Here is a 12,542-nt window from a genome sequence, read left to right as displayed (position 1 = left end):
GTCTTCGAGTTTATCGTCATAGGAGGTGATTGTTTTCTTCAGTTGATTTATCTCTGCTTCTAGTACACTGACTCGGTCCTCCGTTTCACTGGCCCGCTGTTGATAGTGCACCATATCCGTTTGTATTTGGGCTATATTGTTATTAAGGGATTCCAACTTGTTGTCCAAGGAGCTCAATTTTTTATCTAATATTACCTCTAGCGCTTGTGTGACTTCTCCCACAATTTCAGCGGCCCAGGCAGACCCCACCTCCGACGTTCCCGGGCTCACCGGCGCCGCCATTTTGTCTCCAACTAGGCGAGTTTTTTCTTTCTCTTTTCTTGTGTTTTTTGTCGTCATTGCCGTAACCTTCTGCACTCGGTCCGTTCACTGTGAGTTCGGCTAATGTTCACTCTCAATTAGCAGGATGTTAATCTTTGTTTTGCAGCGATTTTTTGCCCAGATGTTTGAGGAGAAGGCAGGAGCGATCCAACTAGCGTCCACTCCCGCTCATAGCGTCACGTGACCCCGATAAGCAACATTTTAAAGAGAGCTGAGAGGATAACTCAGAGGAGTTTCAGTCCCCCTCCTCGCACTACTCATGGCTGAATTTTTCTGCGGTATTTCTGCAATAATCCTGCACCAAGTAAGAAATTGCTTCCATATTGTGTTTAGTCCTTTGCTCTGGCTAGTCCTGAGGGAGCTCAGGTTCCAAGCCTGCAGTATGGCATTCAGGGTCACTTGATTGAAGCCTGGGCTGCTTATACTTTTATAAACCAACTGTGGACTTAAGCTTCAGTGGTGCTGGTAGGTCAGCGGAACACATTTTTTCTTTTGGAGTGTCCAAGCTCTGCCCCCCAAACTTGCCTCCAGCTCCACCCCAGACCCTCCACCAAGATAGTGCCAACCACAGAATGAAGCGTACGCAGAGAAATGTGTCATTTATATTCTGCTTCTTCCAAGAAGGTCAAGATAACTGACTTTAAAATATGCAACCTACACATTATGATAAATGTATAAAATAAGTTCATTACTCTGTCTAGTAGAAGATAGCAATGTAAACATCACACCAGGCTCTATAACTCCAAAATGCAGCAACAGACACCAAACTCGCAACAGGGTCATGACTCCAATATGATACAAGCACTATATAGAGTGTTACGAGCAAAACAGGGGCCTCATTTGTCACCTTTCAGCACTGACTGACTTTATGTGCAAATTCAGGAAACACACGCGTCAGGTATAAAAATTATTTATTTCACTGTTAGTGTCATTATCCCTACTATCACCCCTTGAAGGTCAGAAAACAAAGTGAAGTATAAGGTCTATAGAAGATAGGACAGAGGCCACAACATAAACCCTTTATCTGGCGTTCTATAAAAGTACACTGCATCCATAGAAACTCCCTCAATGGGTGCAGACCAGAACTAGGTTTCCCCTTACACATCTCTGAATGTATTCTGCTGTCAACTCAGTAAAATCAACATAAGCTTGCTCTGTTATGAGTCACTTTATGAATTTAAAATAAAACTTCAAAAAATTCACTTCTTTGTTGTCTGCCTGCACTGTTCTGAACAAGAGGGCATTATCCCTTCCTACAAGCAGATGGAGGTAGAGAAAAAAAAAACTTTTTTTTTTTTTTCCAGTGCACTCACTGGCATAACCAGCTTGCTCAGGGAAATATCAGGGTTAGGCGGCCTCCAAGGCCACTGTTGCACGTTGGAGGCCATAGAGGCAGCCTATGTTGGTAAAAAGTAGCTGGTGCCTCTGGGTTTGAAAGCCCACTCGATTAGGGCTTGCGTGACCTCATGATCAGAGGCCTGGCAGTTCACCCTGGAGGAGATCTACAGGGCGGCAACGAGGTTATCGTTACATGCTTTTGTGAAGCATTACAGGTAGAATGTGTTCACCAGGGTTCACACTGACTTCGGCAGAGCTGTCCTGAGGGGAGCTTTGTCTTCCCTCACCCAGTAGTTCTGCTTGGGTATATCCTACTTGTTCAGGATGATGCAGCCAGACAACAAGGAAGGTGAAATTGTCTTAACTGATAATTTCCTTTCCTGTAGTCAACTGCAATGTTCTGAAGCCTACCCTCAGAAGACTAAAGCCCAGGGGTGTTGGGATGCTCTGCTCTTTTCCTTACAGCTTTTTTTTTTCTTTTTTAAAAGGGCATTCTGGTGTTTGCTTTGAAGAGTCTGGCAGGTAGTGGTCTGGTGCTTGCTTTGTGCAGGCAGTTGGAAGTTAGGCCATGTAATCGAAGAAAGGAGATGGCACAATGGCAATGTTAGGAAATTTTTAGGGGGTTTCATGGCATCTGTGGTTCCCCTTGTTTCAGCACCTATGAGTGCTGACAGGAGTTTTCTCCAACAAGAACACTTGACCATAGTAGCGGGTTCATGTTACCTAGTCCCGGGGAGGCTTGAGTTTTTGGCGTGAATATTGGCATAGAGGTTACTGACTTCTGAGCTGCTAGGCTGCAGCACTGAGCTAGATTTTTGCTACAACCCATGTGCCTGAGGTAACCTCCAGATGTTTTTAGCAGAGCTCCTAGTGGGCCAGCTGGTTTGCGATGATGTGGCTTGAATTGAATTTTGGCTGCATTCTCAAACCTTGTTTTTTTTCCCTCCAGGTTCTCAGCATTTTTCACACATTTCACTTTTAGCTCTGCCTTCCTAATTATGTAATCCATGGGAGCAGAGGTTTTAGGGCAAGGTGCTGTTTCTAGTCCTTTTTCAGCCCTTTCTATGGTAAATCTTTCAAAAGGGGGGGGGGGGCTGGGGGAATACCGTGTGAAGATGCTTTTTTTTTTTTAAATTATTTGTGGCCTTGTCTTCCCTAGTTGCATTTTTTAAAAAAGGCAGTAAAATAGCCCTACCTGGGAAGTAGCTGCTACTTCCCCATTCCCTTGGACGGTCTTTTAGGGTTGAGGTCCCTTTAAAGCTTCAGATGGAAACTACTACTACTAATCATTTCTATAGCGCTGCTAGATGTATTCAGTGCTGTACACATTATATGCAGGTACTTTCTCTGTCCTATCAGGCCCTGTATGGCACTCATTACCAACCCAGTCCTTAGGGCACATCTAGTCCCATTGGATTTTCAGGATATCCACAATGAATATTCATGAATTAAATTTGCATGCAATTGAGGCAATGCATGTAAATCTTTCTCATACATATTCATTGTGGATATCCTAAAAACCTGATGGGACTAGGTGTGCCCCGGGAACTGGGTTGGGAATGGATGCTCTATGGTGTCATAAGATCTCAGTGTTTTAACTCAGCTGATGAAAACTCCTTTTGAGCCACTGTTCTCTGAAGCACTTCAGCACGCAGAATCAGTGAGCTTCAGGCTCTAGTAGCTGATCTCCACCTTCTCTGAAGTTTTAGAGTAATAGAGAGGTCTTGCACACACAACTTAATTTCCTAAGGCAGTGTTGGAATTCCATCTTAATCGATCAGTTTTTCTACAAACATTTTGCCCCTGTTTGTATGCCCAAAAACATGAAGACACACCTCACATTTTGGACTGCAAGAGAACCTTGACCTTCTGTATGGAGCAGACTAAAGCCTATAGGAAGGTCCACCCAGCTTTGTTTCTTTTGACCCAAACAGGATGGGAGCTGCCATCAGCAAACACACACTTTCAAATTGGCTAGCGGACTGCATTTCCTTATGCCCAGGCTGGGCTGACTCTAGACCAAGGGTGTCCAACCTTGGCCCTTTCCAGGTTGGGTTTTCAGGATTTCCCCAATGAATATGCATGAGATCTATTTGTATACAATGGAGACTGGGCATGCAAATAGATCTCATGTGCTGCTGCGGCTAGGAAAGCGAATAGAATGTTGGGTGTTATTAGGAAGGGTATGGAGTCCAGGTGTGCGGATGTTATAATGCCGTTGTATCGCTCCATGGTGCGACCGCACCTGGAGTATTGTGTTCAGTACTGGTCTCCGTATCTCAAAAAAGATATAGTAGAATTGGAAAAGGTACAGCGAAGGGCGACGAAAATGATAGTGGGGATGGGACGACTTTCCTATGAAGAGAGGCTGAGAAGGCTAGGGCTTTTCAGCTTGGAGAAGAGACGGCTGAGGGGAGATATGATAGAAGTGTATAAAATAATGAGTGGAATGGATCGGGTGGATGTGAAGCGACTGTTCACGCTATCCAAAAATACTAGGACTAGAGGGCATGAATTGAAGCTACAGTGTGGTAAATTTAAAATGAATCGGAGAAAATTTTTCTTCACCCAACGTGTAATTAGACTCTGGAATTCGTTGCCGGAGAACGTGGTACGGGCGGTTAGCTTGACGGAGTTTAAAAAGGGGTTAGATAGATTCCTAAAGGACAAGTCCATAGACCGCTATTAAATGGACTTGGAAAAATTCCGCATTTTTAGGTATAACTTGTCTGGAATGTTTTTACGTTTGGGGAGCGTGCCAGGTGCCCTTGACCTGGATTGGCCACTGTCGGTGACAGGATGCTGGGCTAGATGGACCTTTGGTCTTTCCCAGTATGGCACTACTTATGTACTTATGAAATCCTGAAAACCTGGTTTGCGACCCTTAAGGACTGAGGTTGGACAACCCTGCTCTAGACTGTTTGAGCCATGGCTGCATTGGTAGCCCACTTGAGGCCAGCCTCCATAGAGGAAATATGCAAAGTTGCAACATTCACTTCAGCCACACTTTCACATCTCACTACCTTTTTGGAACAGGACTCCCAATGCGACAGTTGGTTTTGTCAGACAATTCTTCAGAATCTCTTTGGGGACTAAAATCTAACTCCATTTTCCTAAACCCATTTCTTTCTGTTCCAGGCAGCCTTAAAAACAAACAAACCAAAAAAACAAACACCTGCTATGTTGATTGCGATGTTCCTCCTGGGCCTTGCCTGTTGCAGGTCTTATTTTGTTTTTCTTTTTTTTTGGTCAAGACAACCTGGTAGGTATTCTGAAAGTAAGAATATTGCCACCCTGCTTGTCCTTGGATAAAACAGTTACTCACTTGTAGCAGGTGTTCTTCAGTGACAGCAGGATGAATATTCTTTAATATACTCACCCATCTCCTCTTGCATTTGAATTCAGATCAGCTATCTGTAGTACACTGAAGGTCCAGCATGACAGCATCAAGTGGAAAGGTGTGGGCATGCATGATGAGGTGCTTCTGAAAACTTCTGGAATAGATGCTGCTGAGTGTTTCTGTGCGGGCTCCATTGGATAGTGTCGCTCAAGAGTAGAAACATTCATCTTGCTGTTCTTGGAGAACACTTGCTACAGTTTAATAATTTTGAACATATTGTTCTATGTGGCAAGGCCTAGACAATGAGGTTTTCATAAGGGAAGGGATTCCAAGCCAGGACAGTGACTGGGTATCTCCTGTGCCTGCTCCAGAGATGCCTCATTTGTGCAGAGAGGGAGAGTGCGCTGGAGAACTGCCTGGAGTTTGTGAACTTGGGGGACTTCTTAAGTGGAATGGGGAGGTGGATTGGTGCAGGCCGTTTAGGCGACCTTTGCCTGCAAGATTTTGAGGCTGCGGAGATTGCCCCCTTAGCAGAGGAGGAGTCTTCAGTAGTAAGATTCTTCTGGAAATCTCACTCCCCTGATTGCATGGGTGGTTGTTTTCCTGAAAATTTTGAAGGACTAATCACCAAAGAAATCTTAGGTGTGCCTGATTCAAATGGGGATCTGAGAAGTCCAGCGTTTGTTTCTCTTTCCACAGTCAATTTGAGAGGTCATGCCTGCAGAATGGGAGGCTCCTTTTGCAACTTTTAAAGTCACCTGCTTGATGGCTAAACCTTAACCTCTCCCATGGAATGACCTAGATAAGTTGTTGAAGCTTCCTAGGGTGGACACTTGGATCATGGTAGACACCCGTAAGATTACCATCCAGTAAAGGGTGGCAGTAAAGGACCTTGTTGAAGTTGGGTTTGAGATGGCTAGTATTGGCTTACAGGCAGTGAACTGCAGACTGGTTACTAAGGCATTGCTCAGTCACCTACAGAATGGACCTTCAGAAGAGGAGATGTAGGCATTACTATCCAAGGGAAACTTCCTGGTGGATGCATTATATGATTTAGTATGGCCTTCGGCTAAAACTGTGGCTGCTGCACCGTCTGGCTTCATCACTGGGCAGTGGATGTTACTCCACGGCATTCCTTTGTAATCTCCCTTCAAGGGCACTCTAGTGTTTGGTGAGGAATTGGAGAAGCTAGTAAGGGAATTAGGAGTCCAAGGTCCTTAGACTTCCAGAGGGATAGTTTCTAGGGCTCTTTAAAGTCCATACCTTCTAGGTCCGGGAGAGGTGGGAGGCTCTGCTCAACTGACATGAGGAGTAGACCATGATTACTTTCGATTGTTGGGTCTAGGAGACTATATAAGATGGCTGTGCTCTGAGGGCTGCTGCTGTATGCTTTTGTGGGGACATTGGGGAGAGGGAGGTTCTCCTCACAGAAGGGCCATTTTAGAGAAGACTCTGGGGCAGTTCTACAGCTTAGTGCAGTACTCCAGTTCTTCCAGAGGAACCCAGGCTGGGGATATACTGCATCTATTTTGTTGTGTTAAAGGATGGCATATTCAGGTCCTATTCTGGACCTTGAGAATCAATAAGTACTGTGATTGGCCATTATAGCAGTCCAGGGGGAGAGGCTTTTTCCTCATTGGACTATACCATAGCGTGCACATTCCAGTCTGACAGAATCATCAGCATTTTCTTTAGTCTGCACTGCTGGGCAGGCACTGTCTGTTTTGATCTCTCCCTTTTGGGCTGGCCAGGGCACCCAAAACATACTCCAAAATGATGATGGTCATATTAGCCTTTCTGTAGAGACAGAGGATGCTGGTGCATATGTATCTTAGCGATTGGCTCGTCAGGCCACATCACACAGCGAAAGTATGTTTGTAACTGCCAATGTTATATGCACTCTGAAGTCTTTAGACTGGTTAGTGAATGTGGCAAAGAGTCAGCTGTCACAGAGATGAATGAAGTAGAAATTGTATACTGTTCTTTAAGAGTCTAAAACCATTTTTTATCTTCAGTGATTAGGGATATAAATTGTGTTAGACTGGATTCAGCATTAGATATGTAGCTGCTTTGAAAATAATTAACATGGTATGTGATTAATTCAATTAAATCATATGATGTGTTATTACCCCCTTGGTGTGAAAAATGTTGATTATGATTTATCGGAGAGGAAATCTGCCAGCATGTTGTTTTTTTATATTTTTTGTTTTTTGGCATATTATTTTTAGACAACTTTATAGAATTGTCATATACATTTCTTTACAGTTATAGTTTATATACTTTTTATATTTACTTTTTTAACTCATTTGTGTGTATTGTGTACGGTTATTTTTGTTTTTATTATATATAAATGTATGTTTTCATAGACTCCTGATGCAGGCCTGACGGCCGAAACACGACATTGTGTCGCGTCTTCAAACCTTCAATAAACTTTTAATCAAAGAACATCCTCCAGTTTCTGGTATCCTTGGTCGCTCTCCCACTTTCTGTGCTCGATTATGATTTATCAAAATGTCCGGGAATTGGCCTATGGGACTGAAAGTTATTTAGCAGTGGGTGGACAAGACTGGAAGTTTGCTTAAGGTGCCTAATACACTTGTACCAACTCTGCCCTACCAAATGAGAAAAACTGAAAACTATTCCAGAGGTTCCCAACTGGCACCTTGGAAGCCTCCTGCTGCCAGGCTCTTGAGCATTGTGGGTGCCTGGCAGCAGTCCTTCATCAAACCCCTGTGCCATACTGGCCTGCTGTCCTTCCTGGTGATTCTTCTCCTGAGCAGCCAGCAAGCAGGGAAAGTTGTAGGACCTGCAACTATAAGTTGCAGGCTGCTGCCAAACCACCAGAACATTTGGAATTACCTGTGAGTGGCCCCTGCAGTTGCAACTTCTTAGTGTCCACTACCTTGGGGCTATGGTGCTTTGATTGTCTTATGCTGCTGCCATCAGCTCAAAGCCTGAGAAGACACTAAAGGAGGTCAGGGGAACACTGTGCTGAGGGTTTGGGCAAAGGGGGAGAGAGAGGAAGTGGTGGGGACAAAGGCATAGAAAAGAGAAGGGCTAGGGATGGAGGTGTGTCCATGGTACAGTGATAGATGAGGATTAGGAGAATTGAGAGAGAGAGAATGAGACTAGAGGTGAGGAAGAGATTAACAGAGTTGGCCCTTTCTTGGGGAAATAGATGCTGCCATGCCTTTTCCATTCTTCAAATGTAAAGGATTCTGCTGCTTTGAATTCTAGATTTCTGGCTCTTTGTGTAAACTTGGCCAGCCCTGATATATAGTAAACTGTTCAGTAGCTGTTATCTAAACTAGGGGTTCTTAGCATGGTCCTCCTGATCTAAACATATGAGTTCTGGTTTGGTGACACATTTTGATTGGTGTAGTAGGCCCATACATTGCTTGTATGTTTTCAGTCAACCCTTAAGTTTTTAGATTGTAGCTACATAATATATAGTCAGGCTCATTTTCAAAAGCGAAAGACGTCCAAAAAGTGACATGTCAGCATTTGGACGTTTATCTCACAGAAACGTACAAATTAGTATTATCAAAACCTCTTTTTGGACGTCTTTCTCTGAAGTCTGTCAGAAGAACGTCCAAATCTCAAGGGGGCGTGCCAGGGTCATGTTCAAGGCGGAACTTGGACGTCTTTCAGCAATAATGGAACAAAACAAAGACGTCCAGGACTAAAACTTAGACGTTTTGAGCTAGACCTGTTTTTATAGCGAATTGCTGCAATGGGAATTGAACCCACTTCCCCAGGATCAAAGTCTTCTGCACTAACCACTAGGATATTCCTCTACTCCAAAAAGAGGTGCCCCAAATGACCAGATGACCACTGGAGGGACTTGGGGATCACCTCCTCTTACTCCCCCAGTGGTCACTATCCCCCTCCCACCCCAAAAAATGTGATTAAAAATATTACTTGCCAGCCTCAGATGTTATACTCAGGCCAATTAGAATAGCATGCAGGTCCCTGGAGTAGTCTAGTAGTGGTGCAGTGCACTGCAGGCAGGTGGACCTAGGCTTTTACCTCCCCCTACTTGTTAAGCTTATGGAGGAAACTGTGAGCCCTCCAAAACCCACCAGAAACCCACTACACCCACATGTTGGTGCTCCCTTCACCTGTAAGGGCTATGGTAGTGGTGTACAGTTGGGGGTTGTGGGTTTGGTGGGGGGGCTCAGCAGACAAGGTAAGGGAGCAATGGTGAGATGTGTACCTGGGAGCATTTTATAAAGTCCACTGCAGTGCCCCCAAGGATGCCCTATTGCTTTCCTGGGATGTCACTTTTCCACTATTCTACCTGATGCCAAACTTTTTTTTTTTTTTTTATAACATCTGAGCCTTGTGTCTATTGTTTATCATTAGATTTGGGCTTTGAATTCAGATCTATAGATGAAAAGGAGGTCTCATTACATATATCGACTTACCAATTAGAAACAATTGGATCAGCCAGAACGTACTTAACTCTTCACTTCCCAAGTTGTAAAAGCCTGAAGTATAAATCAACATACGCGTCAAGTTTCTCTTACATAATGCACACAGCTCTGGAATTCTCTACCAAAACGCCTGAAATCTGCGAATAATCATCTAGAATTCCGAAAAAAAACCCTAAAAACTGACAAGTTCAAGAAGGCATACCCCACAGTATCTGACATAAACACCAAATAATGAAATATGGCATTTTAATCAGGAAACGGACAGTTTTCTACCCTGATGCATGATCACACCCTAACATTTTGTCTGAATCACCCCAACCTATTTACTGATGCTTTTTTACTGTACTTGTCACTGTAATAGTACCCCTATACTTTATTTGTTCACACCGGAGTCTGTAACCACCTCTCTGGAACTATGTAAGCTACTTTGAGCCTACTAATAAGTGGGAAAAGGTGGGATACAAATGTAACAAATAAAAATATCTAAATACCAGAGTGTAATTTTCCATACTTCATAGCAAGAGTGTAAGTTCCCTAATTACCTGTCCCAACTGAAGCTTTTACCTCCTCAGTGCATGTAAATAGTTTCATCCCTGTGTGGATTCTCTGATGCCATGTGAGGCTTTCTTTCTAGCCAAGCTTTTACCACACTCAGGATATGTAAATGGTTTCACTCCTGTGTGTATTGTGTGGTGCATTATGAGGTTTACCTTCTTACCAAAGCTTTTACTAGACTCTATACATGGAAATGGTTTCTCTCTCGTGTGGACTTTCTGATGTACTTTGAGATTTACATTACATTACAACCAAAGCTTTTACCACACTTAGAACATGTGAATGGTTTCACTTTATTGTGAATTTTCTTGTGTATTTTGTATGTTTTGCATTTGGATGTATTTGTTTGAAAATGGACCAAAAAATAAAACATCCAAATCTCACAACATTTTTCCAAACAGCATTTTCAAAAGGAAAAGATTGACTTTTTTTTTTTTTTAGAAAATGACCTTTCCTGATTTTGGACGTTTTACAAAAAAATGTCCAAATTCAGACTTAGATGTCATATCCCAAAATGCCCCTTGTGCATTTGATTTGCCCGAAGTCACAAGGAACAGCAGAGGGAATTTAACCCATGTTGCCAGGATCAAAGCCTGCTGCACTACCCATTAAGCTGCTCTTCATCTCTTTTGGACATCTTGCATTTGGACGTCTTTTGTTCGAAAATGGACCAAAAAACAGGACGTCCATAGTATTTTCGAACACAAAAGATAGATGTCCATCTTTTTCGAAAATGCCCCTCAGTGTCATCTAGGAAATATGTAATCTACCTCTGATGAAAAGGGTGACTGAAGCTCAGCTTTTTGTCCGGTGGTTGAGTTGAATTGAATATGATTGTGCAGAGCAGGTTACAACATTAAAAAGCTTTTGGACATTGTTCTTGGTGGTGTTACTTTTCATAGCAATTACAAAAACTACTGCACAGAAGAAAGATGGTAGAGACGCACATCAGTAACTTTTCACCTGAACTTTTTATTTATATATGCAGGGAAACAGTCAGGAAGCGAGTGTCAGAGAAACGTGGAGATGAGTTCAAAAAAGAAGGCAAAATTTATAGATTGAGGACTCAGGATGATGACGATGAAAACAACACTTGGAACGGGAACTCTACTCAGCAAATGTAGTTTCTTCCAAGTAATGGATGTGCAATAACTTTTTTTTCTTCTTTGATTTAATTCAACTAAATTTCTGCAGGATGGGGTATGGGGAGCAAGTTTTGCATTTTGTGCCCTGATCTATCAGTGTAATTTAATTCTGTTGTGGTATGAGATTCCAGCCCAAAGAAGGTCAAAACATCTGTTGTATCTAATTATTATGGCATGATATGGTACCAGAATGCTTAGGATTAAAGAGCTGTTTCACCTCCCGGGAGTCTCTCAGTTCATCTCATATATTCAGTAGCCATACTGTCACTTTTTTTTCAGTTTGAATGTTTTACTACATAAATCAGGGGCCTGGGCTTACTGAAAACTCGTTGCTTTGGGCAACCAGAGGTTAAGAATTTTTATCTTGTTTCTTGAGGATCAGGAACACTACTGTTAGCAAATCTGAAAACTAATTTATGTAATAGACTTTTGTTTCTTCTCATTGCTTTTGCAGCTACAAGCAACATCTTGTAGGTTTTCATTCCTTGGTCTTAAAAGCTCTCAATAAAAAATTTTTCAACAAACCTTTTGCTTTGATTTCATTTGTTGAAGGTGGAAACCACCTTACTGTACATATTACAAGTGTAATAGAAAGAAAAATAGTTTTGTCACTAGTGTGCTGAGAAAACCAACTGTTTCTATCCAAAGTTTATTTTCAGTTTTTATTTTATAATTCAACTATTTTTATTGACGACATGTGGTACAATAAACAAAATTTACCTGATAAAAACAGCCCCCCTTTCTTAACCTCTCCACCTCTTCTTCCTCCAATAATAAACATTGAAACCTTCATTAATAGAACTTCAAGAAGCTGGAGAGAACCTGTGCTTTTAATGCTCCCTCCAATATACAGGGTAAACATACCCCCCCAATCCGCCCCCAACTCAACCAATCGTCAATGACTCATAATAACGCATCCAAACTCAGACCTAAGGTTACAGCTGTCTATAGGGTCCACCGAGAATATTTATAATGGAACTCCTTGCTCTTGAGGAAAGGGAGGAAAGATAAGGATTCCAAACTGTCAAAAATCTATGTTTGTAAATACTTCTAACTCCCTGAGACTAAAATACACATAGACAGTGTAGCCCACTCCTCAATTTCCAATACGTTGGTGGTTCTGTTTGCAACCAGTGTCTAAGAATACATGTTAATACTATCACGTGAGATTTTTTTTAAGCAATAACCTCATGCCCTTCACTTGTATAGGTAAGGCCCTATCCCATCCCAGCACCAAACCCTATGGATGAAAGGCAATAATTTGACTAGTTGTAGTAGACAAAAAGTGAATTATGGTGCCCCAATAGGAACAGATTAAAGGACAGTGCCATAACGTATCCTAAATCCCCCCAGGAGTGCCCACATTTAATACGAGACAGATCAGAATTCCCCATCTTAGTTATTCTA

At 42.5% G+C, this 12,542-nt stretch overlaps 1 protein-coding gene across 2 annotated transcripts in view; it reads left to right on the top strand.

Moving 5' to 3' along the window:
- UBXN4 (UBX domain protein 4) overlaps nucleotides 1–11,659 on the top strand; it is a 92,880-nt gene extending 81,221 nt beyond the window's left edge. For both annotated transcript variants that reach the window (XM_030210902.1, XM_030210903.1), the window contains exon 13: nucleotides 10,979–11,659. In XM_030210902.1, coding sequence (XP_030066762.1) covers nucleotides 10,979–11,114 — 136 coding nt within the window. In that variant the 3' untranslated portion in view covers nucleotides 11,115–11,659. The remainder of the gene's footprint in view (nucleotides 1–10,978) is intronic.
- The last annotated feature ends 883 nt before the right edge of the window (nucleotides 11,660–12,542 follow it).

Source organism: Microcaecilia unicolor, chromosome 7, assembly GCF_901765095.1.
Source record: "Microcaecilia unicolor chromosome 7, aMicUni1.1, whole genome shotgun sequence".
Lineage (NCBI taxonomy): Eukaryota > Metazoa > Chordata > Amphibia > Gymnophiona > Siphonopidae > Microcaecilia > Microcaecilia unicolor.
Note: the sequence above shows the minus strand (reverse complement) of the source record. Positions and strands in the feature narration are given on the sequence as shown.